This window comes from Sciurus vulgaris (genome assembly GCF_902686455.1).
Source record: "Sciurus vulgaris genome assembly, chromosome: 1".
NCBI lineage: Eukaryota > Metazoa > Chordata > Mammalia > Rodentia > Sciuridae > Sciurus > Sciurus vulgaris.
Window position 1 is genome coordinate 15,168,586 of NC_136461.1, and position 26,296 is coordinate 15,194,881.

General features: G+C 62.5%; 1 protein-coding gene across 1 annotated transcript in view; it reads right to left on the reverse strand.

Moving 5' to 3' along the window:
* Nucleotides 1–26,296, reverse strand: part of HSPG2 (heparan sulfate proteoglycan 2) — an 87,146-nt gene that overhangs the window by 8,680 nt on the left and 52,170 nt on the right. The window contains 43 exon segments of the mRNA XM_079128484.1: nucleotides 39–136; nucleotides 568–772; nucleotides 2,175–2,435; nucleotides 2,656–2,835; nucleotides 2,993–3,188; nucleotides 3,499–3,680; nucleotides 3,863–3,997; nucleotides 4,264–4,404; nucleotides 4,498–4,639; nucleotides 4,952–5,103; nucleotides 5,610–5,751; nucleotides 6,157–6,302; nucleotides 7,387–7,534; nucleotides 7,681–7,832; nucleotides 8,627–8,765; nucleotides 8,971–9,122; nucleotides 9,248–9,383; nucleotides 10,114–10,265; nucleotides 10,365–10,503; nucleotides 11,023–11,174; nucleotides 11,330–11,465; nucleotides 12,061–12,212; nucleotides 12,303–12,438; nucleotides 12,591–12,742; nucleotides 13,139–13,274; nucleotides 13,359–13,504; nucleotides 14,180–14,330; nucleotides 14,509–14,663; nucleotides 14,735–14,870; nucleotides 15,156–15,298; nucleotides 15,376–15,528; nucleotides 15,651–15,776; nucleotides 16,682–16,862; nucleotides 16,948–17,048; nucleotides 18,588–18,698; nucleotides 19,372–19,539; nucleotides 19,692–19,750; nucleotides 20,649–20,735; nucleotides 20,847–20,974; nucleotides 22,334–22,447; nucleotides 22,942–23,172; nucleotides 23,318–23,398; nucleotides 23,606–23,698. Of these exon segments, the coding sequence (XP_078984610.1) occupies nucleotides 39–136; nucleotides 568–772; nucleotides 2,175–2,435; nucleotides 2,656–2,835; nucleotides 2,993–3,188; nucleotides 3,499–3,680; nucleotides 3,863–3,997; nucleotides 4,264–4,404; nucleotides 4,498–4,639; nucleotides 4,952–5,103; nucleotides 5,610–5,751; nucleotides 6,157–6,302; nucleotides 7,387–7,534; nucleotides 7,681–7,832; nucleotides 8,627–8,765; nucleotides 8,971–9,122; nucleotides 9,248–9,383; nucleotides 10,114–10,265; nucleotides 10,365–10,503; nucleotides 11,023–11,174; nucleotides 11,330–11,465; nucleotides 12,061–12,212; nucleotides 12,303–12,438; nucleotides 12,591–12,742; nucleotides 13,139–13,274; nucleotides 13,359–13,504; nucleotides 14,180–14,330; nucleotides 14,509–14,663; nucleotides 14,735–14,870; nucleotides 15,156–15,298; nucleotides 15,376–15,528; nucleotides 15,651–15,776; nucleotides 16,682–16,862; nucleotides 16,948–17,048; nucleotides 18,588–18,698; nucleotides 19,372–19,539; nucleotides 19,692–19,750; nucleotides 20,649–20,735; nucleotides 20,847–20,974; nucleotides 22,334–22,447; nucleotides 22,942–23,172; nucleotides 23,318–23,398; nucleotides 23,606–23,698 (6,226 nt within the window).

Here is a 26,296-nt window from a genome sequence, read left to right on the forward strand (position 1 = left end):
ATTCGCCTAGTCCTTCCACATGCAGGGGACTTCCCTACCTTGGACAACCAGCTGGGCACTGGCCTGGGCCTGTCCCCAAGGCCCATGGGCCTGGCAGATGTATGTCCCTTGGCAACTTTGGTCTAAGTTGTGGATTCTGTAAAGAAAAAGGAACGAGGGAGTCAGACCCACCGAGGGTGCTCTGGGATCAGAGTTTGGGGCTGACCCCGATCAGCAGCCAAGGCCGATGCCAGCCTCCCCCTGAGCATGGGAGGTGGCGGGTGGGGCACCACCCCATTGCAGACAGAGACCTTGTGATTTCAGGTTGGTGTCCATATCTGGTCCTAGATTGTTGCTGTCCTCCACTAACAACCCCACAGACACACGGGCCGCTGCCTACTGAAGGGCTCCCAAGTGCCAAGCGAGGGCTAGGTGCTTTCGAGGGCGCGTTTGTCTTCTACGACTCACCGTGTGGGAACACAGGCTCAGAAAGGTAAGGTGACTTGTGCAAGGACACTGCTTCGGGTCAAGGCCCAAGCTGAGCCTGGGGCTGGGGTGTCCGAGCCCCGTCCGGCCACCACCACTCACCGGAGCACCCCATCCTGCACGCTGTGGCCAGGAGGCAGCTGGCCCCCTTCCTTGAACCAACGGAGCTGGGTGCCCTGGTCGCTGGGCACGGCACAGTGGAACTCAACACTGGCCCCGATGCTCTTGGTCTCCAGCTGTGGGGTGACCTGCACGGTGGGCGTGGGTCCCGCCAGGACAGAGGTGGCAGGCTGAGAGCCTGAGGGCCCTGAAGAGACAGGTACAAGGGTGTGTGGGTCTTGCTCTGCTTGGGAGGCAGGCTCCTCTATGCTGCCCAGGCTGGTCTCGAACCCCGGGCACAGGAGATCCTCGGGCCTCAACTCCCCAGGAGCAGCAGGCCTGTGCCGCTGCACCTGGCTCCCGAGGTTCTGCATGTACATGCATGTCCTGTCCCTGACACCCCCTTAGGGACCCAGAAAACCTTCAGCCCACCATTCAGTGTCCTCCTGGTAGCCTCTCCGACCAGGGACCAGAGAACTTGCCATTGGCAGATTCGCTCACTGGCTCCCTATGAGTGATCTGATCCATATGCACAAGGGCCTGTGCCAGGCTGGGCTCTGCTTCCACGGTGCCCAGCCCAGGGCGGGGAGGGCAGCCCCAGACAGGAGCCAGAGGAGTCAGACATCTTTAGTTTTGGTACCAGCGACTGAACCCAGGAGCACTTAACCACTGAGCCACCTCCCCAGCCCTCTTTATTTTGATACAGGGTCTTGCTAAGTTGCTTAGCTCACTAAATTGCTGAGGCTGGCTTTGAACTCAAAATCCTCCTGTCTCAGCCTCCAGAGCCACTGGGATTATAGGTGTGGGCCACAGTGCCCGGCTAGGAGTCAGACATCTTAAGGAAGGATGGCAGAATGTTCTGGCTGCAGTTCAAAATAGGAGAATTGGGGACTTGGCTGTGGTGAAGAGCCCTGCGCATGCGACGGGCAGGTGTGGACACATCATCTCCATTTACTAAGTGCTCCAAGAGCCAAGGGCTTTACAGCCAGGTGTCCTTCTACCTCTGCCATGTGGAGGCATTTCCTGTCTACCTTACAGATGAGGAAACTGAGGCTCAGGGTTCAGTGACCAGAGAGAGGGCCTCACAGTCCAGAATGTCAACTAGTGGGCTACGTGCTTTGCTGCCTCCCGATTTTCAGGCCCAGGACCCCTTGCCTGGCTTTGTAGGAAGCCACAGAGTGAATGCAGGGTCCTTTAGCAACAGTGAAGCCCTGGGTAGGAGTGGGCCCGTCACTCATCCCTGTTGTCCCTGTCAAGCATTTTCCTCGGCCCTGTGGTGGCCAAACCCAGGGCAGTTGGGATGAGTGGGTCTGGGTCCTGCCCTGAGACCCTGGCATCTGGCAGGCAAGGCGGCTAGGTATCATGGGAACACGGCAGCTTCCTCTGCCAGTGCAAGGTCAGTGCCAGGAGAGGGAAATGGTGAGGAGGGTCGGTGGGCCGAGAACCGTGAGCTGGGAACTTTCTGGAGCAGGCAAGCCTACCTGGGCCCTGGAGGACGGGGAGGGCAGGGTGGACGGAACCGGTGGTGCAGTGCGGGGGGCCTCTGCACCCCAAGTGCCTGGAGGAAAGCTGGCCCCTGTCTGCCCACGCTGAGCCCGGCTGCTGCTTACCTTGGACAAGCACCTGGGCAAAGGCCTCCGCTGAGCCCACCTTGTTAGTGACCTGGCAGCGGTAGCGGCCAGAGTCCTCAGGGCCAGCGGGCTCCAAGTGCAGCAGCTGGTTTCCGGTGGCCACGCTGGCAGGGAGGCTGCCGCCCATGCGGCTCCACTGGAAGCGGAGTGGGGGCGAGCCGTGGGCCAGGCACTGCAGCCGCACCGGCTCCCCGGCCCGCACCGAGGCACGCTCGGGGACCACCGTGGCGTACGGGGGGCCTGGGTGGGGGACACAGAGGTCAGGGTGGCAACCGGGAACTGGATTCAGGGGACCAACCACCAGGGAGGCCAGAGGGCAGGGGATGGAGCGCCAGGGGACAGAAGGGACGTGGATGGCAGCAAGGGCAGTCTCTGGGGTCCTCGGGATGGGATGGGGTTCCCAGGGCTCGGTCCTCACACAACACACAGGGGAGCCCAGGGGAGGGGACAAGTGCCTTACTCTCCACGTGCAGCATGATGGTGGCCTCGGCGTGCCCCGCAGGGCTGGTGGCATTGCAGATGTACTGGCCCGAGTCCTGCTGGGCTACCCGGGGGATGATCAGCACGTCGCCCTCCAGCCGGTGCTGCCAGGGCAGTGGGGAGCGCAGCTTGGACCAGTGGATGGTGGGCGTGGGGCTGCCTGAGGGGTGGAGCAGGAGATGGCGTCGGTTCTGAGCTGGTAGAGGTGACCTGCCCCTCCACGGGCCACTAAGTGGGCACTTCCTGACCACGCCGTCAGCTTCAGATCCCACGTGTCTACTGGGAGGGACACTGTGCTGGACCAGCCCTGGCGGCACCTGTGGCTGAGCAGCGTAGTGTGGCCGTGTGCCCGGCTTCCAAGGTCAGCTCGGCCACTTCCACTTGGACCTGGGGGGCCCCCGGGGCTGCAGCGCCTGAGTCCACGATCACCTCCACGCGCTTCTGTGCTGTGCCCAGGGCGTTCTGGGCGAGGCATACGTAGGTGCCGGCGTCGGAGGGCTTCACCGATGCAATCTAGGGAAGCAAGGCGGCTGGCGACGGGGCCTGGACGCTGACTCCCTCCCTGCTCTCAGCTCCTCTGCCTGGCTGCTGAGGGCTCGCCCCTCCACGTTCCCCAGTCCATCCATCCATCCACCTGCCCGCTCTCCATCCTCCCTTCTTCTCTCTCCCTTCCACTCTCCTCCCTCCCGCCACCTCCCACCACCCACAGAGCCCTCCCTGCTCTCCTCTCCACCCACTCGCACCCACCAGCCCCTCCTCCAGTGTCTCTCTGGCCTAGGTCCCGGACGGGACCTCAGACCGAGAAGGAGCAGCCCTGACCCACCTTCAGCACCGCATGGCTGTCCAGCAGTCCGTGTGTCCGCGGCTCCAACTTGGCAGGAGTGCTGACCCGGGTCCAGCGGGCAGAGGAGCGGGGCTCCCCGGTGCTGATGCACTCCAGGATGACGTCCCTCCCCACCTTCGCCCGCACGGGTCCCTCGGGAAGCACGGACACCGTGGGTGGTCCTGCCCGGAGGAACGACAGTCGCTGACCCACAAGCAGGACTGGGCTAGCCGCATGCATGTCACAGCCCCTGGCAGGTCACAGCTGGGTGGGCCCCAGCCTCCCTCCCCTCTGATCTGGAAACCGGGCTCAGAGAGGGAGATGACCACAGGGAGGCAGAGCCCTGGGGCTGGTGCCCCCTCACCGTGCACACTGAGGTTCACCACGCTCTGGGCCACACCGTAGGCATTAGAGGCCATGCAGCGGTAGGCCCCGTGGTTGCTGGGCCGGGCGCTCACGATGGTGATGACAGAGCCGTTGGGGCTGATGTGGACATTGTCTGTGGGTTGTGTGGAGGGAGGACGGGTCACTGCTGCTGGCGTCCCTCCGACCCATGCCCCCAAACTCTCAGGCCTGAGTATGTGACAGAGTCACAGACGGCAGAAGATGAAAGTCCTTGGAGACTCCTGGGTCCGGCCCCCTCACCGGATAGATAGGTTTGTCCCTCACCGAGGGCCACACACGGACATGGTGTGGTTTTCTGCCCCAATCCTCATGCCCAGGGCCCTGGGGCCTGCCTGCAGCCCACCTGCCCTGGCCGCTCACCCTCCAGCTCTTGGTTCCGGGTTCTCCACTCCAGGCTGATGGGGGCTGCGCCCTCGTGGATGAGGCACTTGAAGCTGGCGTCCTGGCCCTGCTGCACGGTGCTACTGGGTGGGTCGATGGAGATGACAGGGCTCCTGAGACCTGAGGCCGAGGGAGCGAGGGTGGGGCTGCCGTGACCTGGAGCCGGGCTCTGGGGTCTCCTCCTCCCTTGCCCGCAGCATCCCCCACACTCACGGTAGGAAGACCCCGCACTGGGAATGACCGTGACCATGAAGGAGGCTTCCTGCTCAGGACCTGAACTGCCAGCCACCTGGCACACGTACTCGCCAGAGTCAGCAGGGGAGACGTGGTGGATCCGCAGCTGGGAGCCATGGGTCTGTGGGCAGGAGGGGACACCATCAGGCCATAGTACCTGAGGCAGGGGTGGCCAGCATGGGTCTCCCCAAGGGCCTCAGGAGCTCAGGGCTGCACGAAGCTTCATGCACAGAACCGCACGGTCCCAGGGCAGGAAACTGAGCCTCAAGGGATGATCAGCAGCAGGGCTGGGAGAAAAGTCCAGGCCCCTGGAGAATTCTTCCCCGACAGGTATTTTGTCCCCCTTGTTCCCAAGCAGGAGGTTTGCATGAGCTCTAGGTGCAGAAGGAAAATGCAAAGTGGACCTTCCTCCCCAGCCTGGCCCCCATCATACCTGGTGCCGGGCGGGCAGGCTGCCCCCGCGCTTGTGCCACGTGACCTGGGCGTGGGCCTGCCCGGGCACCACGCAGTTCAGATCCAGGGTCTGCCCTTCGGCCACATGTGAGGAGGCGGCTTCGATGTGGAGGGGCTGGGCCAGGCCTGGGGCTGGGGCACAGGAGGGGTGAGAGGCAGGCTCCCGTGGTAAAGGCCAGGCCTATGGTGGCGCACAAGGCCAGCTGGTCCCCCTGGAGGTGCTGAGGCTTGCGGGTGAGTGGCAGAGCTGAGCGACGCTGACCTAAGGTCTCCCTTCCCCGGGGACTGAGGAGCAGAGCCAGGGCTGCTCCCACTGTCCCACTGGAGAAGGGGCGGGGCTGGAGGACGGCCAGGGCCCAGGACACAGAGCCGTGTCAGAGCTTCGCCATGGTCACACCTGGGAACACTGGCTGGCTTCGTCTTCAGCCACAGAAACCCCATGCCCCAGGGTGCAGTGGGAGCCCTGAGGGGACCTGGGGGTGTGGCTTGGTGTAGAGCACTCGCCGGGCTGCGGGAGGCCTGGGTCTGACCCCCAGCAGCAACCACCCAAAGGAAGGCCTGTGGTGAGTTTGGGGGAGCAAAACCAGGAAGGGCCCGTGCCCATGCCCTACCATCACCCCCTGCTCCGCGTCACTCACCAGGGATAGGGCCTGGGCTGGAAGCCTCAATCGTGACCAGGACAGAAGCCTCCATGGTTCCCGAGCTGCCGGTCACTTGGCAGGAGTACTCCCCAGAGTCGGCAGGGGACACGTGGTTCAGCCTCAGCAGGGATCCGTGGACCTGGTCACGGTGGGGGGAGATGCACGGGGAGCTGGAGGTGGTGGCCACCTGATGCCACGCCCTCTGGTCCCCGTGTCCAGGGGCTGCCACGCAGCTATACAGCCTGCATCCTATTGGAAGTGACTCCCTTTGACATTAGTGTGGAACTGGGTTTCTGGGGACATTATTTCTGGCAGGAGGAAGTACATATCAAGAGTAGGTAGTGTCCTTTCCTCACCTGCACCAAGGTGCAGGGGCGGGGCGGTGGCTGGGTCCCTCCCAGTCTCCTCCCACCCCCCAACTTCAGCCATCTGTTACACTATCCCCCAAACCCCCATCGCTGAGCCATCTTTCCTTCAGGGTTGGATCTGGGAAGGACAGCTAGGGTGGAGAGGAGGGCGCATCCTGTTTTCCCAGGTTGCATACCTGGTGCCGGGCGGGCAGGCTGCCCCCACGCTTGTGCCACGTGACCTGGGCGTGGGCCTGTCCCGGCACAATGCAGTTCAGATCCAGGGTCTGCCCTTCAGCCACTCGGGAGGAGGAGGACTCGATGCGGATGGGTGGGGTGCGTCCTGGGACCGGGGTACAGCAAGGGGTCAGTGAGCTGGGACTCCTACCCTGTGCCCTCAGACCCTCCCCTGTGTAAACCAAAGGCCACCTACAGAGTGGATTTTCTACCTTTCCACTGCACTCAGGCCTGGAATACCTGGGCTAGCCTGGGGCTAGGCTAGCCTGGGGATAAAGGTACCTCTTCCTGGCCCCACTCCCAGCTCCCAGCACCACTAGGGTCGAGGCTCAGGGCCAGGAGACTCCGCATGGGTCACTAATATTTCCCAAACCCCAGCAGTGTGTAGTCAAGGACACAGACCTGGGGCCAGCCTGCCTGGGTCAAATCCCAGTTCAGGGAGTTATGCGATCTTTAGAAAGCTGCTTCACCTGTCTCACTTTCCCCACATATAAATGGAGAAAACGGTCACACCCACCCCAGAGGGCTATGGGAGGAAGGAATACGTCACTCCTGGTAAATACACCAGGTGCAGCAGAGGGCAGGTATTTTACTTCACAACGCAGGTCCTGCCACGAATTCTACCACCGTGTGGGCCCTGGGCTATTAATCACTGTACATTTTCCTTTCCACTGATTTGCTTTAAAACACCTTAATTTCTTAGCCCCATGATAGACACTCCTTTCCATGAAGTCATGACAGGTGTGATGTCTCCCGTTTTTTTTTCTAATGTACCACTAACATAAAACTGTTCACGGGGTCGCCCGTTGGAGTCACCCGGTGCTACCGCAGAGGCACAGATCCAGGCTTTAGGGACCTCCCTGGATGATTTATCACTAGATAGTAGAGGGCGAGAGCTCTACCACCCCCTTTACCACTGGGGACAGTGACATGTGAAAAGGCAAAGTCCCTTGAGAGACATCTCCAAGGGGGGACAGAGGAGCGGGAACTCAGGCCTACTGATGCTAGGCTCCAAAGTCTGTGCTCTCAGGTCTGTGACATGGACGGACCTCCCGTAGCCCCAGTCCTGGGACCGGGAGTGGGCAGGAGGCGGCAGCCTGGGAGCCACCGGCCTTGATCCGCCCCTTCGCTCCGCTGCCTGCTCTTCCCCTCCCTGACTCCGCCCTCTTCCACACTCCCAGCGCCCTCACCAGGGACATGGATGGAACTAGATTCAGAGGCCTCGATGGTGACCAGGGCCGAGGCCTCTTGGGTGCCAGAGCTGCCCAGGACGCGGCACACATACTCGCCCGAGTCAGCTGGGGACACCTGGTGCAGCCGGAGCCTGGAGCCATAGACCTGAGCAGGGGCAGGGCGGAGAGATGGACAAACAGTGCACGAGGCCAAAGTGGATCTTTGAAGGCTGGCAGCCAGGGTCCGGCCTCCAGGTCCGGTGCACGTGGCACCCCCAGGGACCCCCAGCCGATTTCCTGCCCAACCCATACCTGATGGTGAGTGGGCAAGCTGCCCCCACGCTTATGCCACGTGACCTGGGCATGGGCCTGCCCAGGGACCACGCAGTTCAGATCCAGGGTCTGCCCTTGGGTCACGTGTGAAGATGAAGACTCAATCCTGATGGGCCCAGCACCACTGGAGACTGGGGACACAGGAGCAGCAAGTTGGGGTTTGGCAGAGTCGGGTTTAGGAATGGGTGATGGGGTCCTTGGCCTTAAAAGCCCGTGTCCTGGGAGGGTGTGTCCTGGGAGGGTGGAGGTCAGACTCCAAGGCTCTCATGTGTGCCCGCCTGTGCCCGGCCCTATCAGTACCAACTCATTTAACCCTCACGGAGTCACACGCTTCTGTGATGATAGAAATGTCTTTTTATCTATATTAAAAGCAGCACTAGGGGTTGGGGATATAGCTCAGTTGGTAGAGTGCTTGCCTTGCAAGCACAAGGCCCTGGGTTCGATCCCCAGCACCGCAAAAAAAAAAAAGAGCGGCACTAGTCATACGTGGCTACTAAACACCTTGAAAGGTTAGAAAAACTTCTTTGCAGCTTCGGGGATTGAACCCAGAGCCTCAGGCATGCAGGCAGGCACCCCACCACTGGGCTACATCCCCAGCCTTTTTTCAAATTTTATTTTGAGACATGTCCTCATGAAGTTGCCCAGACCGGCCTTGAATTTGCAATCCTCCTGCCTCAGCCTCTCAAGTAGCTTGGATTACAGGTGTGCACCCCTGAGGTTGGAATGATCAATATTCCCATTTACCCGACCAGGAGACTGAGGCAGAGAGGGAAGAGTGGCTCGGTTCAGGAGTAACTCGCCTGGTGATCTGAGCTCCGCCACCTTTGCCTGACCACTACCCAGGTCTGAGGACTCTAACTCACAGGGGACACTGACGCCTGAGTCCCACTGTCTTTCCTGGGATGCGGGTTTTCATCAGACTCACCAGAAGGGTTGTTGGTGCCCGGGGTGACGGAGACCATGATGGAGGCCTCCTGGGCCTCGATGTTGTTGTTGGCTCGGCACACGTACTCGCCGGAGTCGGCCGCGGTCATGTGGTGCAAGCGCAGGCGGGAGCCGTGTGCCTGGGGCCCGGCGGGGGAGGAAGAGCTGAGGGGCCGGGAGGTCCCAGCTGGCTCCAGCCTCCCTTGGCAGACTCGTGGAGGCTGCCTCCTGTGCCCCAGGCCCAGAACACTGGAGGTCTAGGGCCTGAGAGAGGGCGCCCCTGGGCGGTCCCCATGGCGCCCACCGCAGGGGCGCAGGCTCCACCTCCCCGGCTCCCCTCTCTACCTGGTGTCTGGGGGGAAGGCTGCCCCCACGCCTGTACCACGTGATGGTAGCCTGGGTCTGCCCAGCAACCACGCAGTTCAGATCCAAGGTTTGCCCTTCCACCACGGCCGGGGACGAGGACTCAATCCTGATTGGTGGGGAGACACTGGGCACTGGGGACGAGGGGCGTGGACAACGCAAGGTCAGGCAAGGGGACGGAGCCTGAGGGCTCTGCCTGCCCCGCCCCACGTGCCTCCCCTGTGCCGCTGCTCCCGGGGGCCGCCCTCTACGCTCTCACCGTGTCCGGGGCCGCTGCCCTGGATGGTGACGACGAGCGAGGTCTCCTGGGAGCCAGCCCCGTTACTGACGTGGCACACGTACTCCCCGGAGTCTGCCGGAGTCACCTGGGGGATCCGCAGCCGGGAGCCCAGGATCTGGAGGGGCAGGCGTGCGTGGGCTCGGGCCTGCGGCCACCGCCCAACTCCGGAGCCCCTCCCCTGGCCTGGTGCGGCCACCCCCCGGCCTTCCCCGGCTCCTGAGATGGTGCGTGGCCCACCTCCGGGCCTGGGTGGACGGCGGCTCTAGTTTTTGTGCTGTTCCCACTCGTCACCTCTCCTGAAAGCCTGCCGAGCCCTGGAGCGAGTCGGAGCTGTCACACCCTGTCGTCACTCAGCACGTCCGCCTCCCTTTATTTTAATTTTTTTTTTTTTTTTTTTTTTTTTTTGTTAACAGAGATTGAACCCAGGGTCCCTTAACCACTGAACCACACCCCCACTATTTTTATTTATTTTTTTAAATTTTGAGACAGGGTCTGACTGAGGCTGGCCTCTAACTTGCAATCCTCCTGCTTTAGCCTCCCGAGTTACTGGCATTACAGGCATTTGCCACTGTGCCTGGCCTGCCTCCCTTTAGACCACGAGCAGACAGCTGTCTTTTTCCACTGGATCTATGGTGCCGGGTACAGGGCTTGGCCTGCAGTAGTCTCTCGGGATGGGTAGTGGGTAAGTGGACCCAGCTGAGTCAGTAGGACACCTCTGTGTCTCAGTGGACTACGCCGTCACAGAGCTCAGGGTTTGTTGAATGACTGGATGAGCACAGCTAGGTACTGAGAGCCCCCCGGCCCTCCCGCCGGAGCAGTGCCCTCCCTGCCTGCTGGTCCCTCACCTGGTGCCGGCTGGGCAAGCTGCCTCCACGTCTGTACCAGGTGATGGTGTGGGGTGCGTGGCTGGCCACCAGGCAGTTGAGATCCAGCACGTGCCCACTGGCCAGCGAGGTCGAGGAGGACTCGATGCGCACGGGGTACACCACGCCCTGGGCTGGGAGGACAGGGCCGAGGGCAGGGTGTGGGCGCTGCTGAGGAGGTGACAGGCCCCTAGCACGCCCCCACAGTTTGCCATGATCTCCAGGACACTCACGGTGGGAGGGGCCGGGGCGCTGCTGGATGGTGACAAGGACTGAGGCTTCCTGGGTGCCCGAGCCACTGACCACACGGCACACATACTCCCCCGAGTCAGCTGGGGTCACCTGGGGCAGCCGCAGCCGTGAGCCATGCACCTGAGAGGAGGGGCCGGTCAGAGGTGGTGGGCTCGGGCCGGGCTCCTGCCTCCTTCCCTGGACTCCTCGGGGCCCAGCCAGGGAGAAGCACCGTTGATAACCCTTCACGTCCCCTGCCCCAGAGTTGGGACAGGGTCTAACCTGCCACCTCACCCAGGCCAGAGACTGCAGACACTTGGCACCAGGGCAAAAGGGGAACAGCATTTGCTGACATGCTACAGGGCAGGTGAAGAAGCAGCATGAGCTCATTTGGCAAATGAGGACGTTAAAGATCAGAGGGATCAAGAGACTGGCCTAAGTCACACAGCAGGCAAGCAGCAGAGCAGTTCTGAACTAGAATATACCTGGATTAAAAAACTATGACCCTTTTCCTTTGCTGCAGTCCTGGGGATGGAACCCAGGGCCTCAAGCGTGCTAGGCAGGCGCTCTGCCCCGAGCCACACCCCGAGCTGAGCCTGTGGTCTTTATTCTGCAGTTAGGAGGGTGCTCCAGAACCCTCCTTTGCTCCCCACCTCCTACCTGGTGCCGGGCGGGCAGGCTGCCCCCGCGCTTGTGCCATGTGACCTGGGCGTGGGCCTGCCCTGTAACCAAGCAGTTCAGATCCAGGGTCTGCCCTTCAGCCACGTGGGAGGAAGAGGACTCGATGCGGATGGGCGGGGTGACCCCGAGTGCTGGCGACAGAGGACAGAGGGTCAGTCCCGGCAAGAGGTGGAGGAGATGGTGTGAGTGGGGTGGGGGCCACTGGTCTCATGGGAGTGTGGACCGAGCTGGCCTGATCCTGCACAGCGAGCCCCTGGTGGGCCTCGGCCTCCCCTAGTGCACTCACCAGGCACAGAGCCCACAGGCTCGATGGTGACCAGGACGGATGTCTCCAGGGGCACCGAGCCACCCACCACTCTGCACACATACTCGCCGGAGTCAGCAGGGGACACCTGGTGTAGCCTCAGCAGCGACCCGTGGGCCTGCGAGGAAGACAGGGTGAGGTCAGAGGGCGTCCTCGCTGCACCCTGCCATGCGCTGTGCCCAGTGGAGGGGACAGGGGTCTCGTCCCCATGGGTGGAGCATGGGCGGAGCCCTGGAGGACGGGGGCAGGCGGACACCACGCTGTGCTGAGGCCCGCGCTGCTGACTCCCAGGTCCAGGTGCGCCTGCGACGGCCACGCTGCAAACCCTGAGCAGACTCCTCTTTCCCGGAGAGGCGTCCTGTGGCGGGGGACCCTGAATGCTGGGACACAGCGTGACCACCGGTGGGTGCGTGCTGAAGCCATCGCTCGCAGCCCCTTCTACACTGGGCTGAGAGCTCGGCGATTTAAGCCGATTCTTACGGTGGGGGTCCTGGTCATTTTATAGACGCTAAAACTACCGCAGGAGAGCGGAGCACCCTGCCCAAGGTCACAGGCAGTAGGGGTGGAAGGGGACTCCGGCAGAGGTTGGCGGGGCCTCGGCTCTGGGTTCCAGCCACCGCTCCAGGTAGCCGGGCTAGGGGTCCAGGCGCCGCCCTGCCAGCACCCTGGGCTACCCTTGTCTTCTTGGCCCCTCCAGCCTCCTGCCACTTTACCTGGTGCCGGGCGGGCAGGCTGCCCCCCCGCTTGTGCCACGTGACCTGGGCGTGGGCCTGCCCGGGCACCACGCAGTTCAGATCCAGGGTCTGCCCTTCGGCCACTTGGGAGGAGGAGGGCTCGATGCGGATGGGCGGGGCACTGCCAGGGGCTGTGGGGAGATCACTGGTCACTGAGTCTCTCCCGCTGCCTGGGCCTCTCCCCGTTCTGCATCCCAGCCCAGCCTGGTGGCCCCACTCACGGTAGGCAAAGTTGGCCCCCGGGGTCCCGGTCACGGTGACCGTGATAGAGGCCTCCACGCCATCGCTGGCCCGGCAGACATACTCCCCGGCATCTCCTGGGGAGGCGTGGAAGATGTAGAGGCGGGAGCCGCGGACCTGGGCAGCAGTGTGCAGGAGGGTAAGAGGGGGGCTTCCCAGGGACCGGCAGAGACCCCTACCCTGGGCTAGGAACAGCCAGTCCCCAGGTCAGGGGTCAGGACCCCCGCCACCCACCACCCAGGCCCCTCTGACGTTCCAGGGCTGAGTACCTGGTGCCGGGCGGGGAGGCTGCCCCCACGTTTGTACCATGTGACCTGGGCGTGGGCCTGCCCGGGCACCACACAGTTGAGGTCCAGCGTCTGCCCCTCGGCCACTGTGGGGGATGAGGACTCGATCCTGACAGGCGGGAGAGGTCCCGGGGCTGTGGGGACAGGGGTGAGGGTAGCAGACGCTCCCCAGGAGAGGGCAGGGCCCATCCCGCCCGGACCTGCCTCTGCCTTGTGGTCTGAGGCCAGGCCCAGGTCTGGGGGGTTTGGTGGCCTGGGTGAAGTCAGCTCAGTGACAGAACGGCAGACATGGGCAAGGTTGAGCCTGGTGGAGGGGGTGGGGGCGGGGGCAACGAGGGCGGGAGCCGAGCTGGGAGAGGGCGGGGGGCCCAGCAGAGACCCGGCAGCGGGCGGCCCTGCCCCAGGGAAGCAGGGGCCCTCTGACCAGGAGTCTTCCGGGGCCGCCACGCCAGCTGACAGCAGGCGTCACCTGGACGTCACACGACGGCTCTCAGCCTCCTCTGGCTTCCAATGTCCTCAGAGTCACTCACCAGGGATGGAGCCGGAGGGCTCAATGGAGACAAGGACCGAGGACTCCAGGTGCTCAGAGCCCAGGACCACGTGGCACACGTACTCTCCCGAGTCCGCGGGGGACACTTGGTGCAGCCGCAGAAGCGAGCCGTGGGTCTGTGTGCCAACAGAGTGGGTTGGGAGGGGCCGTGCAGCCTGCCCGCCCACCCCTCCAGCAGGCTGCGCCCCAGGCTGTGGTACCTGGTGCCGGGCAGGGAGGCTGCCCCCACGCTTGCGCCATGTCACCTGGGCCTGCCCGGGCGCCATGCAGTTCAGATCCAGGGTCTGGCCTTCGGCCACTTGGGAGGAGGAGGACTCGATGCGGATGGGCGGGGTACTGCCGGGGGCTGGACACAGGGGCTGGTCAGAGGCCTCAGCCTGCAGCCCTGGGCAGAGGGCCTCGGGAGAAGACCAGGCCTCGCCTGGGAGGGCTGAGTGGGGCTTCTCTGGGGAGCGGCCTATGCTCTTGGCTCCTTCCCTCCCTGTCTCCAACTCGGGGCTCCAGGCCCAACTGCCTAGCTGTGACCTCTTTATGACGAGATGGGAAGGAGTCAGAGATCTGCACCACCCAGCTGCATGGAGATGCAGGCAACAGTCAAGGGTCTCTTCTCCAGAGTGTTCGCCATGTGATCTAAGCACTTTCCACTGACCCCGTCTCATCTAAGCCACACCACAAACTAGCAGGTAATCTAGAAATGGTGTCAAACCCATTTCACAGATGAGGAAACTGAGGTCCCCAAAGGTAAAAGAACCAGTTCAAAGCTGATAGACGAGTCAGAATTTGAACCCAGGTCAGCCTAACTCCCAACTCAGTGTCCTCCCTCATGCTCTGCTGTATGCTGACCTTCTGAAATGGTACCGTCCCTTGTGGTCCAGCCAAGCTGGCCCAGGCTTTTGGCCCCAACCCCTGCTCCCTGAGCAGGCAGTGGAGGGTCCGAGCCTGCCTGAAATGCCCCGTCATCCTCTCTGGAGCGGCGGGGAGCCCAGGGCTCGCCCCGGCCTAGCCGTACCCAGCTCCTCACCTGGGGCATGGTTGGGGCCCGAGTGGGCGCTGTGGAGGACGGAGACCATGGTGGAAGCCTCTTTGGAGCCCATCTCCGTCTCCACTCTGCAGACATACTCTCCAGAATCCGCTGGCGACACCTGGGGGATCCTCAGCCGGGAGCCGTGCACCTGGGCCAGGCGGGGACAAGGCAAAGAGAGACAAGGATGTGGTCGTGCTGGGCCTCGGGGGTTCGACCATCAAACTCTCAGGGGCTCTGCTCCGAGCCACCCACCCGGGAGCGAGGCGGGAGGGAGAGTCCAGCCGGAGCCCCTGCACCCTGGGAAGCCTGAGCGAGGGGCCTCCTACCTGGGCGTGGGGAGGCAGGCTGCCCCCTCGCTTGTACCACGTGATCTGCGTGTGGGCCAGCCCCGCCACCACACAGTGGAGGTCCAGCGCCTGTCCTTCGGTCACGGAGGGCGAGGAGGACTCAATCCTGACCGGCGGGGAGCTGGCGCCTGAGGCTGGAACCAGAGGCGGTAAGCGGACCTCGAGGACTCACGCGGCCCCCATCCCAGCCACGGAGGCCGCGCACCTGAGAGGACGACCACCTGAATGCGGGCCTGGGCACTGCCTGCGGGGCTGGTGGCCACGCAGAGGTAGAAGCCAGCGTCGGCAGGTGTGATGGCCGGGATGAGCAGCGTGGCGATGTCCGTGCGCTCGGACCTGGCCTGTCGCACAGCCAGGACTCAGCTACCCGAGGCCGCCCGGCCTGGGGAGCTGGGGCGCACGCAGCAGGGCACCTGGCCCGGGGCAGGCCTGGCCCAGTACCGAGGCCCAGTCAGGCACAAGGACAATGGAACCAGACAGCGAAAAGGGGGACGGCAGGGTGACTGCAGGGACCCAGGGTCTGAGGAGGGAGCGAAAGGAGTGGGGGAGGTGAGGGGCAGGCGCACAGAGGGGGGTGGGCAGCCCTGGGGCTCTGGTGGAGGCCGGGGAGGGCCAGGGCGCCTCACCTGCGGGGGGAGGCTGCCCCCTTCCTTCCTCCAGGTGATGGTGGCACTGGGTGCGCCTGCGGCCCTGCAGTACAGCCTGACCGTCCGGCCTTCGTGCACCTGGGTCCTCTCTGGGCTCACTTGGACCCTGGGCCCGCTGCCCCCTGCAGATGGGGCCCTGTGAGAACAGTGCCCTGGGCTGCCGGCGGCTCCCCAGCCACCCTCGGCCTGGCCCACTCACCGTGCACCTGCAGCATGGCCCTGGCCACGTGCTGCCCAGCGCTGCTGTGGGCTCGGCACAGGTACTGGGCCTGGTCCGAGGCCTCCACCGCCGGCAGGCGCAGGATGCCACCGTGGATCTGTGCCTTCTGAGGGAGCTGGCCGCCGGGGCCCCCTGGTGCAGAGGCGTGGAGTCAGTGCTCGCTGGGACGGCATGGCTCGGGCTGTCCGGGGCTGGTCCTGCCCCGCCCCCCGCAGGACAGCCAGGTCCTGACGCCACTGCCGTCACCGCCTCACCGAGCCACTCGAGGGTGGGCGTGGGGTTGCCCGTGGCACTGCAGCGGAACTCGGCCAGCTGCCCGGGCTGCACGGTGAGCTGCGGCGGGTGGATGGAGACCACAGGAGGGGACGAGGCGCCTGAGGCTGACCGGGGAGGAGAGAGACGACGCGGTCAGGGCGGCAGCGACGTCCAAGCCAGAGCCAGGGCCCGCCTGCCACTCTCCCCACTTCCGCACTGGCCCTGCATGGCCACTGGTCCACACAGTAGCCAGAGGGAGTTTTTAAAACACCAGTGGGAGCCTGGCACAGTGGTGGTGCACGCCTGTGATCCCGGTGACTCAGGAGGCCGGAGCAGGAGGATCACAAGTTCAAGGCCAGCCCGAGAAAGTTAGTGGGACCCTGTCTCAAAATAAAAAAAAGGACTGGGGGTGTAACTCAGTGGTAAAGAGCCCTTAGGTTCAATCCCCAGTACACACACACACACACACACACACACACACACACACACACATCTGTATGCATGTATCTATCTCAAGGGGACCTTGTTACTTGCTACTGGAGACCAGCTCATGGGTTCCCTATTGCTTTAAAATAAAATCCAATCTTCCTCTGCTCCTCTACATACTGCACACTCTCACCTGCCTGACCTGCAGGTTCCTCACCTGCCCCCCCTCCCGCAGCCCCAGCCAGGTAGGCCTCACTGTCCCTCAGTTCCACAAGCTCCTGCCTCAGGGCCTTTGCACATGCTGCCCCCCCCCCCCTCCACTGCTCTCTAACTGGCCCCACACCTTTCCCTTCAGGCCTCAGCTGAGTCTCTCTTCCCTGGCTGCCTCCTCCCAGGCACTTATCCTGACTGTCCATTTGCTCCCTTGCTACACATGCGCTCTCAGCTTGGACACACTTTCAGGAGGGTTGAGGTCCTTGCTTGTCCTTCGTCCTGTTTCTTTGGCAAGCCCTAGTCACTCAGAAATGACCCATCGCCTGAAAAACGACGCGCAGTCCTGTGGGCAGGGGTGCTGGGGAGGCGCTCGGCGCAGGGACGGGGCTACCCAGGACATGCAGCGTGGCGGTGCCCTGGTCCATGGCGAACATGTTGGAGCCCGTGCACACGTAGGTGCCCGCGTCGCTCAGCTGCACGTTGCGGATGGTCAGGATGCCGTTGAAATCCATGGCGCGGGAGGGCAGCTTTCCGTTGTGCAGGCGCGTCCACACCAGGGTGTAGGCGGGAGACTTGGGGGCGGGGCGGATGAGGGTCACGCGGAAGGTCCAGAGACCCCGGAAGACAGACCCCGACCCCTCTCCCTGCCCAGCCCACCTTGCTCTTGGCTGTGCAGATGAAGGTGACGTCCGCTCCGGGGCGCACGCTCTGGCTCCGCTGCTCCTCTACTGTCACCGTAATGGGCTTGCTGGGAGCCTCTGTGGGGACAGGAAGCCCTCGCTGAGCCGGGGTCTGGCCCGGTCCTCGTCCTGTGACCACTGTCCCCTGCTCTGGGAGTCACCTCCCCCCTTGTCCTGCTCAGAGCCTGCTCGGCGCCCTGGTGCCGGCCTCCCCCGCCCACGCCTCCCTGCTGGTCTGAGAGCTGAGCTCGGAGCCCAGGCCACAAACGACTCTTAACACCTGACACTTCACCGCAGCTGAGCATCTCCATCTGGTTCCAGTTCCATCCTCCCAAACAGCTACCGCACACCCTCGTCCCCGTCCTCCCCACCCACCCTCCACCGTCCCAGCTCAGGGCTTCTTGCCCATGCTGCTGACAAAACAAAAGGCCACCTTCCCAAATCCCCCAATCTACCCTCCCTCCTTCCTGGCCCCAGAGGGACAGGACCCTTCTGCCCACCCCACCCTGTGCCTCTAAGAGGCAGACCCCCCAAAGCCTTCCTGCCTCTCCCCTCCCTCCCCGCAGGATCATTCTGCTCTACAGACCAGCGTGTTCTGGAATTTTCCAGTTCTGGAAAGGCCTCCTTGACCCCGTGTTCCCTGCAGGGCTGCCGCCCGCTCCCGGCCTCCCTGCAGAGCCTCCTGCCCCTGCTGCCTCCCCACCGTCCTCCTGGCTCTGGCGTCCACCCTCTTCCACTGACAACCCGCCTTGTCAGAGGCCCAGCTCCAGGGCTGTCTCGCTGCCCTCTCACTTCCCGTGGCAGCTGGCCGGTGACCTGCCCTCCTGGAAGCCCTTTCCCCCACTTCCCGGGCTCCCTCCCGACCCTCTGGCTGCCCCTGAAGCCTTTCCTGTCCTTCCCCTGGGAGCGCCCTGGGGCTCTGTCCCCACCGGTCTTGCGGTCACCCTCCCTGGGGGACTTCATTTTGCACCATGGCTTTTTACACCATCCTGCTGCCCAAAGCCCCCAGACTCACCCCTGGCAAGGGCCTCTTTCCTCTTTCCTCACTTCAGACTCACGTGTAAAAACGCCTGGCTGACAACCCACTTAAGGGACTCCCCGACGCCCCGCGCTTAGTAAGTCCAAGAGAAACCCGGGCTCCCCCGACCTGCTGCTGGCATGGGCCGCTGTGCCCCCACCACTCCAGGCCTCTGGCCTCCCTCTGCCAGCGGCTGGAGCCCAGGGTGCATGCTCACGCGGCGGGACAGAAGCGCAGATGAGCGAGGCTCCGCGAGCTGGTGACAGGCGTTCCTCCTCACAGTCCCACCCCCGCCTGCACTCCTGCCTGCACTGCTGCTTCGGACGGACCGAATGGACGGGGGCCTCCTCATCTCAGCAAAGGGCCGCAGTTCTGGACTCCAGGCCTCTGGACTGGACTCCGGGCCTCGGGAGCATCCTCCCGCGCCTCCCAGGCACAGTCAAGCTGAGACTCCGTCTCTTAAGCAGATCTTGGGCCCAGCACCCCTTCCTGTCTCCACAGTCACTGTCCTTTGGATGGCCACCATCCCTTCCTGGTAGATAAAAGCACCCTCTGCCCCACCCAGGTCAGCCACGTGGGTCAGGGAAGAACGGACGCACCGGTGACCAGTAGCTCTGCCCGGCTGGAATTGGCGTGGTGGAGGTTCCGACAGGTGCAGATGTAGACGCCGGCGTCGGAGGGCTGCACGCTGGGGAAGTGAAGCTCAGAGCCTGCGGGGAGGTCAGGGTCAGCGTCAGGGTCAGGGTCAGCGTTAAGGTTAGGGTCGGGGTTGGGGTTAGGGTAAGGGTCAGGTTCAGGGTCAGGGTCAGGGTCAGGGTCAGCGTTAAGGTTAGGGTTGGAGAATTGGGGTTAGGGTTAGGGTTAGGGTTGGAGGTTTAGGGTTAGGGTCAGGGTCAGGGTCAGGGTCAGGGTTGGAGGGTTAGGGTTAGAGCCATGGTTAGGGTTAGAGTTGGGGTTAGGGTTAGGGTTAGGGTTGGAGGTTTAGGGTTAGGGTCAGGGTCAGGGTCAGGGTTGGAGGTTTAGGGTTAGGGTCAGGGTCAGGGTCAGGGTTGGAGGTTTAGGGTTAGGGTCAGGGTCAGGGTCAGGGTTGGAAGGTTAGGGTTAGGGTTAGGGTTAGAGTTAGGGTTAGCGTTGGAGGTTTAGGGTTAGGGTCAGGGTTGGAGGGTTAGGGTTAGAGCCACGGTTAGGGTTAGGGTTAGGGCTAGGGTCGGAGGGCTGCCCGCTGGGCAAGTGAAGCTCAGAGCCTGTGGGGAGGGCCACTTTTGAGTTTCACATCCCTCCCGACCCGCCCTGCAAGCAGGGGCAGTACCTGAGTGGGCAGGGGCAGGCCCGCCCTCCCCTCTCAACGGGGTGACTCAGGGGCTCAGATCCAGGGCCACGCACCTTGATGTCGCTGCTGGGTGCTGCTGGGCACAGGCCGCCCATCCTCGCGGGACCAGTAGAAGTAGTGGGGTGGGCTCCCGCTGACCTGGCACCGCAGGGAGTGAGGGCCACCCTGGGCCACTATGCTCCGAGCAGGGTGGACCTGGACCACCAGTGGGGCTTGATCTGCTGGGGTGGGCAGAGGAAGGAGGGCCGTTCCGGCAGGACGCCTGGCACGCAGCGTTCCCAGGCTTCTCTCTCCAGCCTCAGCCTGTGTCCCCCAGACTCCCTAGGTTCCCCGCCTTGCCCGCTGTCACCACCTGGGCTGTGGGCCCACTTACCCTGTGGCAGGCACCGGCCCCCTCGCACGTTGGGGTTCCCTGTGTAACCTGGGGCACACCTGTCAGGAGGAACAAGGACCTGCTGTCAAACCATAAGGGACCCTGGGCCTCGTGGTGAACTTGCGCAGCTGGAAGCTCAGCCGGCTGCTTAGTGGGGGTGAGGAGGCTCAGGGCTTTGGAGGGAACTGAAGGACCAAACAGTCCCCAGTCCAGGCCTGAGCTGAGAAAGGGGAGGGTAAGGGAGCATAACGGGGAGGGAAATGTTTATTAAGCAACTACTACGTGCCAGGCCCTAGGTGGAGAGTGAAGGTGACAAAGCCCTCGACTTTGCAGAACGAGGTAACTGCAAACGCCACGTAGAGGGTTGGCCTCAGGGTACAGGGCAGGAGGCTCCCCAGCGATGGGACTCTGAGCTGGATCTCCTCAGAGCAGGCTGCACTCTTCCTTCAGGGAACTGATCGCAGTGTGCACACCGTACGTTTGTACTGACTCTCTTCCTCTTCTAGGTGGCAGACTCCGTGAGGACCGAGATGGAATCTCTTTTGCTCCCACTCTATCAACACCTCTGCATAGTGCATGGCCCACAGGAGATGCTCAGTACACATTTGTCGAATGAGGGAATGAAGCTGAGTCTTGGAGGCTAAGAACTGGTCAGCCAGGAAAGGGAGGGCTCGGGGAAAACCGTCGCATGCAGAAGGAAGGCGTGCGCAAGAGCTGAACAGCAGGAGTTCAAACAGTCTGTCCAGCCGGCGTGCGGAGCTGGGTGTCAGAAGTGGGATGAGACTAAAGCGTGGTGGGTCCTAAGAGGTGTGGGCTTGTCCTGAGGGCAGTGCAAGTCTCAGAAGGGTCTGGGGCAGGGAAGGGACAGGGCTTTGGTGGACTTCAGGGCCACACCGCCTGGACTCTCACCTAGGAATCCGCCCTCTGCCCCCTCCCCTGTAACTCGTGTGGACTTACTGCTCGCAGTACTGTCCCGTGTAGCCGGGCTCGCAGGCCGTGCAGCGGTACCCGCCGGCCCCCAGACTCTCACAGGTGCGGGAGAACCTGGGGACGAGAGGCAGCGGTCAGGCCACTGGAAGCCCAGTCCCCATCCTGCATCCTGGGAGCCAAGGCAGGGTGGAGGGTGCTGGGCCTGGGCCTGGGAGGGGCACCCACGTGTTCTCTGGGTTGGTCAACGGGCAGGCGCAGGGCTGGCAGTCCTCGGGTGTCCCAGCCGTGGCATCTCCGTAGTAGCCAGGGGCACACAGCTCGCAGAACTCCCCGGCAGCGTTGTGCTGGCATTGCTGCAGGGCACGGGCGTGTCAGGCACCAGCCCCCAGGCGGGACTGCCCTGCGTCTCGCCTCTGCCATCCCTCCACCCAGAGATTCCAAGCCTGCGGACTTTTCTTACGCAGATGATCAGGCAAGGACACAGATTCCGTTAGAAGGATGGTCACTCAGCTTAGAGGGATTACGACCCCCCGAAGCAGCGAAACGTGGGACCTGGATCCGTTACAGAGTGTTCCCCCAAACAGCTATTGAAAAGGACGCTGTAGATTTCATTTCATATATTTTTCTACCTAAAAACCTAAAACCTCAAAGAAAGCACAGGTGTTCTCCTGGGTACTTGGGGATAGGACTTTGATAATACAGTCTCCGTCACAGAAACACGTGGGCTATACACTCCTCTGGAGAGAGCCGTGTCTGGTGGACGTTCCTTGATCTGTGTGTTTAGCTTGTGGCTCTTTATCAACCCACTGCCCCTGATCAGGTGCCCAGGAGGACCACATACCCACAACGTCCTGTAAGGCTGGTATTTTAAAAATCTTGCATTATGAAAAGATATTCAGGAACTAGTAAATGAAAAAATTTGATTGCTAAACATGTTTGTTTGCAAAATGAAAAGATGGATTAAAAAGCATGAATAGTTTATGATCCCAGTAGCTCTGGAGGCTGAGGTAGGAGGATGGCAAGTTCAAAGTCAGCCTCATCAACTTAGAGAGGCCCTGAGCAACTCAGTGAGACCCCCACCTCAAAATAAAAAAAACATAAAGGGCTGGGGCTGAGCCTCAGTGGCTAAGCACCCCTAGGGTCAATCCCTGGTCCCAAAAAAAGAAGAGTGTAACCATTCAGGGCTGGGGAAGCAGCTCAGTGGTAGACACTTGCCTAGTATGCGTGAGGCGCTGGCTTCAATCCCAGTACCACGCACGCTACAAAGTGTCCACATTTGCCCAGAAGGAGGAGCCAGCGAGCCCCTCCAGTGCTGACCCCGCTCCCCCCGCTGGTGGCTCGCAGGGGATTTTAACTCTCCAGGTTTTTCTCTGTGGGCTGGGCCGGGGGAGGCGCACAGGTGGAGCCCGTGCCCAGCAGGTGCGAAGAAAAACCCAAAACCAAAAACCCTGCCCTAAAAAAAACAACCAACTCTAGTCTGACGTCTACAGAGCTCCCGCGTCACCCTGGCGAGAAGAAACAGAAACAGTGAGACCCGAACCCTCTTTACAAAGAGGCATGTTCTGCCATAGCTCGGGCCCCCCAGCGACCTTGCCTGCCGACCCTGTGACCTTGTCCCTGGATCCAGGTCCACCTTACCAAATCCCACACGCCACCCCGGGATGGCCCAGGCCCAGCCAGCGGACCCTGCGCTGGCCTTGCTTGCGTCTCACCGAGCAGGCCCCAGTCTCCGGGTGGCACAGGTCCGAGTGGCCGTTGCACTCACAGAGCTCACAGTGGCCGAGGTACAGCCCGCTCCCAGTACGTGTGTAGCCGGGGGCGCAGTCCTGGGGACGGAGGAAGGTGGGTCTCCATCACCAACAGGATCCTACCGACCCAGACCTCCCTCCTGCCCCCTCCAGGGTCTTGGAGGGGACCCCTGGGCCCAGCCTCCACCCCCACGTCCCCTCTCAACAGCCCTGTGCCCCCGTCTTCACTCTCTTGCCACCCCAAAGCAGGGACAGTGTCTGCCCTGCCCTGCCTGGTATCCTTGCCCATCGCAGCATGGGGACACCTCCACCCTGGGGACTCTGTTCTGAATTTTCATATGGTGGGAAAGGTCTTTATTGAAGAACTTCACCCCAAAATGGAAAAAGCGGGTTCAAGAGCCCTAGATGGAGAACAGGCCGTGACGATCCCTGTGACGACGTTCATACGCGTTACAACGAGAGACGCCACGCACACAGCGCCAGGGATGCTGGTATACAGTGGAGACGAGTAAGCGCAGGTGAGGAAAGAGCGCTCTTCCCTGCCCTTTTCATGGCTGGACAGCCACACTCACCTGGCAGGACAAGCCGACGTAGCCTGGGGGACAGCGGCACTCCTCCACCTCCAGGGCCCGGGGTCCGCTGGGGGGCCCCGGCTGGGCGACCTCCAGGCTGACGGCGCTGATGCTGGCCGCCAGCGGCACCGAGGAGAACGTGGCCCGGACCAGGAGCTCGTCCAGGTCAGCCAGGGCCATCAGCAGGTGCTCACGGGTGGCTGGCTGCCCGTCGGGCCGGCGCCAAAACTCCTGGGGGGCAGCAAGAGAGGGTGAGGCGCCTGGCCCTGCACACCCCGCTTCCAGGCAGTGACCGGGGGCTGCGCGAGGAGCGGGCAGCGAGGGGCAGGGCAGCCTCAAGCGTGGGGAGGTGGGGGAGGCCAAGCAGCGCCCGCACCTCTCGGAAGACCACCTCGTAGCTCTTCCTCTCAGGGCCCTGCAGAGCTGGCTGGGAGGCCACCAGCATGATGTTGTTGCCCTGGAGGGACGAGGGTGGGTCAGGAGGGGAGCCGCTCCACTCTCCCAGGCTCAGGCACCGCCAGGCCCCGCAGTGCCGTCCGACCAGGCAGTGGGGGGCCTGGGCCTGACCCCCAGCCTGTGTCAGGCCAGCTGTGCGTCGGACTGAAGGACAGATGCCAGGAGGGTGCGTGGCTCCCACCCACCCACCATGGGGTCCAGCGCTCACCGTGATCTGGATGTCGGGGTCGGAGAGCGGGCTGCCCTGCGGGCCGGCCCTGTAGGAGAGGGTGTACCGCAGCTTCCCACCGTAGGCCGCCACCTGGGGAGGCAAGTCCACGTCCACAGGCTGGCTCCGCCCTCCCCAGAGTGTGCGTGGACCACACAGGCGAGGGCTGGCCTCTGGGGCCTGTTCACGGTGCTGTACTCGCCTCCCCAGAGGCCAGTGCGCAGCCTGTGCTTGCTGGGGAACAGGCCATCTGTCTGTCCCTCCCAGACTCACACCCGCAAAGACCCAGGGCAGCTTCTGCTTTTGGAGCCCTCCATTCCCCACGGCCTGCAGGTCCGGTCAGAAGCTTGAAGTCCCTTTTCATTTACAGGCATTCCCATAGAGGGGACAAGGCAATGGCAGTGACCACCATGGGAAGCTTCAAAGCCCAAAAGTCCTCAGTCATGGGTGGGCTGGGGCGGCCCTCGGAGGTCTCGCCTCCTGCACAGGTGAATTCCGTCTGCCCAGAATCCACTTTCCTCTTTCTGCAAACTACACCCTGGCTGCCTTCAAGGAATGACGCTTCCTCTACATGCAGGGGCCTGGCCCGACTCTCCCAGAGTGGAAGACGAGCCAGGCTTGGCCAGTCTCACAGCCCGCCACTCCCCGTGCCCATCCTGGGTGGACAAGGGAAACTGGCACTGCTCCTTCTGGACAGAGACTCCCTTCCCTAATCAGACAAGAAGTTGGGAAATGGCACCACCTGAGACAAAGCTTGGTGAGCCCTGGATCCAGCCATGCCTGATGCTAGACGTCCTTGACTCTGCCGTTTCCTGAGTCAATAGTCTTTGTTGTAGACAAGCCCCTGGACCTGGCTTTCTACGGCAGGACAGGAAGAGGGGCTTGCAGAGGGCAGCCAAGGCTCCAGCTCTGCCCCACTGGACGTCCTTTCTCTACTCAGTCACCAGGTGGGACTGTCAGCTCAATGCCACCCCAGGATGCCCACCCCACTGGTTCACTTGGGTGCTCATTCAGTTGGTGAGCACTTACCAACCAGCACTGACTACCTGCTAGGCCTGGGCCACCCAGGCCCTGGCTGCCCCCCACCAGCTCAGGGTGAGCTTAGGGATGCAGGAAATAGCCAAACAGCCACAGAAGCCCCTGGTCTCCTATTGACTTTGGATGCCAGCAAGATCACAGCCATGTATAGGACCAACTTTCTGGCAAGTTGTGGGCGCATGTGGCGCAGTGACTAAGGGTGAGGCGTCTGCAGCCTGAAAGACCCGGGCTCAAACTGCAGCTCTGCTGGCTGTACATCCCTGGGCAGGTCACTTAACCTCTCTGAGCCCCACTTTCCACATATGGAAACAGGAGTAAAAGCAATACTTAGAGGCATTGTGAGGATTAAGTAATTCAGGACACGGGAAAGGACTCACACCCCCGACAGCTCCCCTCGCCTCCCGCCACGCCCTGGCTTCTGCAGACCCCCTACGCCTGCGCCCCTTCCCTGGCGGGCTTGTGGGCGTCTCTGAATGCTGACTTATCCCATCTTATGCAGACGCTGAAGAGGCCCCTACGTGGTCTGGAACGAGGCAGAGGCAACGTTAATGCCAGCATTTGGGTGAAACCAAGGCCAAGGATGACAGTGACCATGGGGACAACAGGAATGACAGTCAGGCCAGGAGGGAGTCCTGGGAGGCCAGGCCCCTCGGCCGGCCCATGACACAGCTCGCAGTACCAGGGTCACATCCCCAGCCCTTTTTATTTTTATCTAGAGACAGTCTCACTGAGTGGCTTGGGGCCTCGCTAAGTTGCTGAGGCTGGCTTTGAACTTGCGATCCTCCTGCCTCAGCCTCTGGAGAGCTGCTGGGATGACAGGGGTGCCTGCCTGGCTGCAGCAAGTACTTAGTGCTTCTGGAATGTACCAAGAAGCAGGCCAGAGCCTGAGACACAGCGTCAGGGGAGCCTTAGCTGGGGCTGGGGAAGTCCCCAGGTGGACAGCCCGGGGGGCCTCGCTGCAGGCCTGTCTCTCCATCTGTACCGCAAAGGGCTTTAGTCAAGGGTCAGATCAAGGGGCAGATTAGGATTCTCTGACCCGCTGCCACCCTCCCGATTCCTCGTTACCTTGTCCCCTAGGAAGGCTCGGGGCAGCTGCCAATACCAGAGACTTCCAGGAAACAGAGAGAAGCCTTCGTAGGAGAGGGAGAACTAGGACAGAAGCGCAGGCGGTGAGAGCAGGGGCAGGAAGCAGAGCCCTGCGGGTGGCCCAGCCGCAGGGCAGGGGACAGAGCCCAGCCCGCCCCACAGCTGGGTTCCAGCCCTGTCCTCTGGGAACCACTTCTCGCTCTGGACCCAGGCACCCCGACTGCTCTCTCTGAGTGCGGCCTGGGTCAGCATCTCCCCAACTCTGATGTGTCCCTCTTGTGACCCCAAGATTTAAGTGCCACATAGGTAAACATTTAAAAATGTACTGGCTCTCCGCACACATATTTAAAATGTCCAGCCAGCAACAAGGCGGTGTGTATGATCAACTTAGAGGGAAATCTGAAGCAAAGGCCGGGCCGGGCAGTGGAGAAATTACGAGGCCAGATCCAAAATGGCTGGAGCCGGGGGCGGGGGTCTAGTGGGTGCCTTGCACATACCTGAGAGCTTGCTGGGGAAGACAGGGAAGCAGAGAAGGAGGAGGAGGAGGAGGAGGAGGAGGAGGAGGAG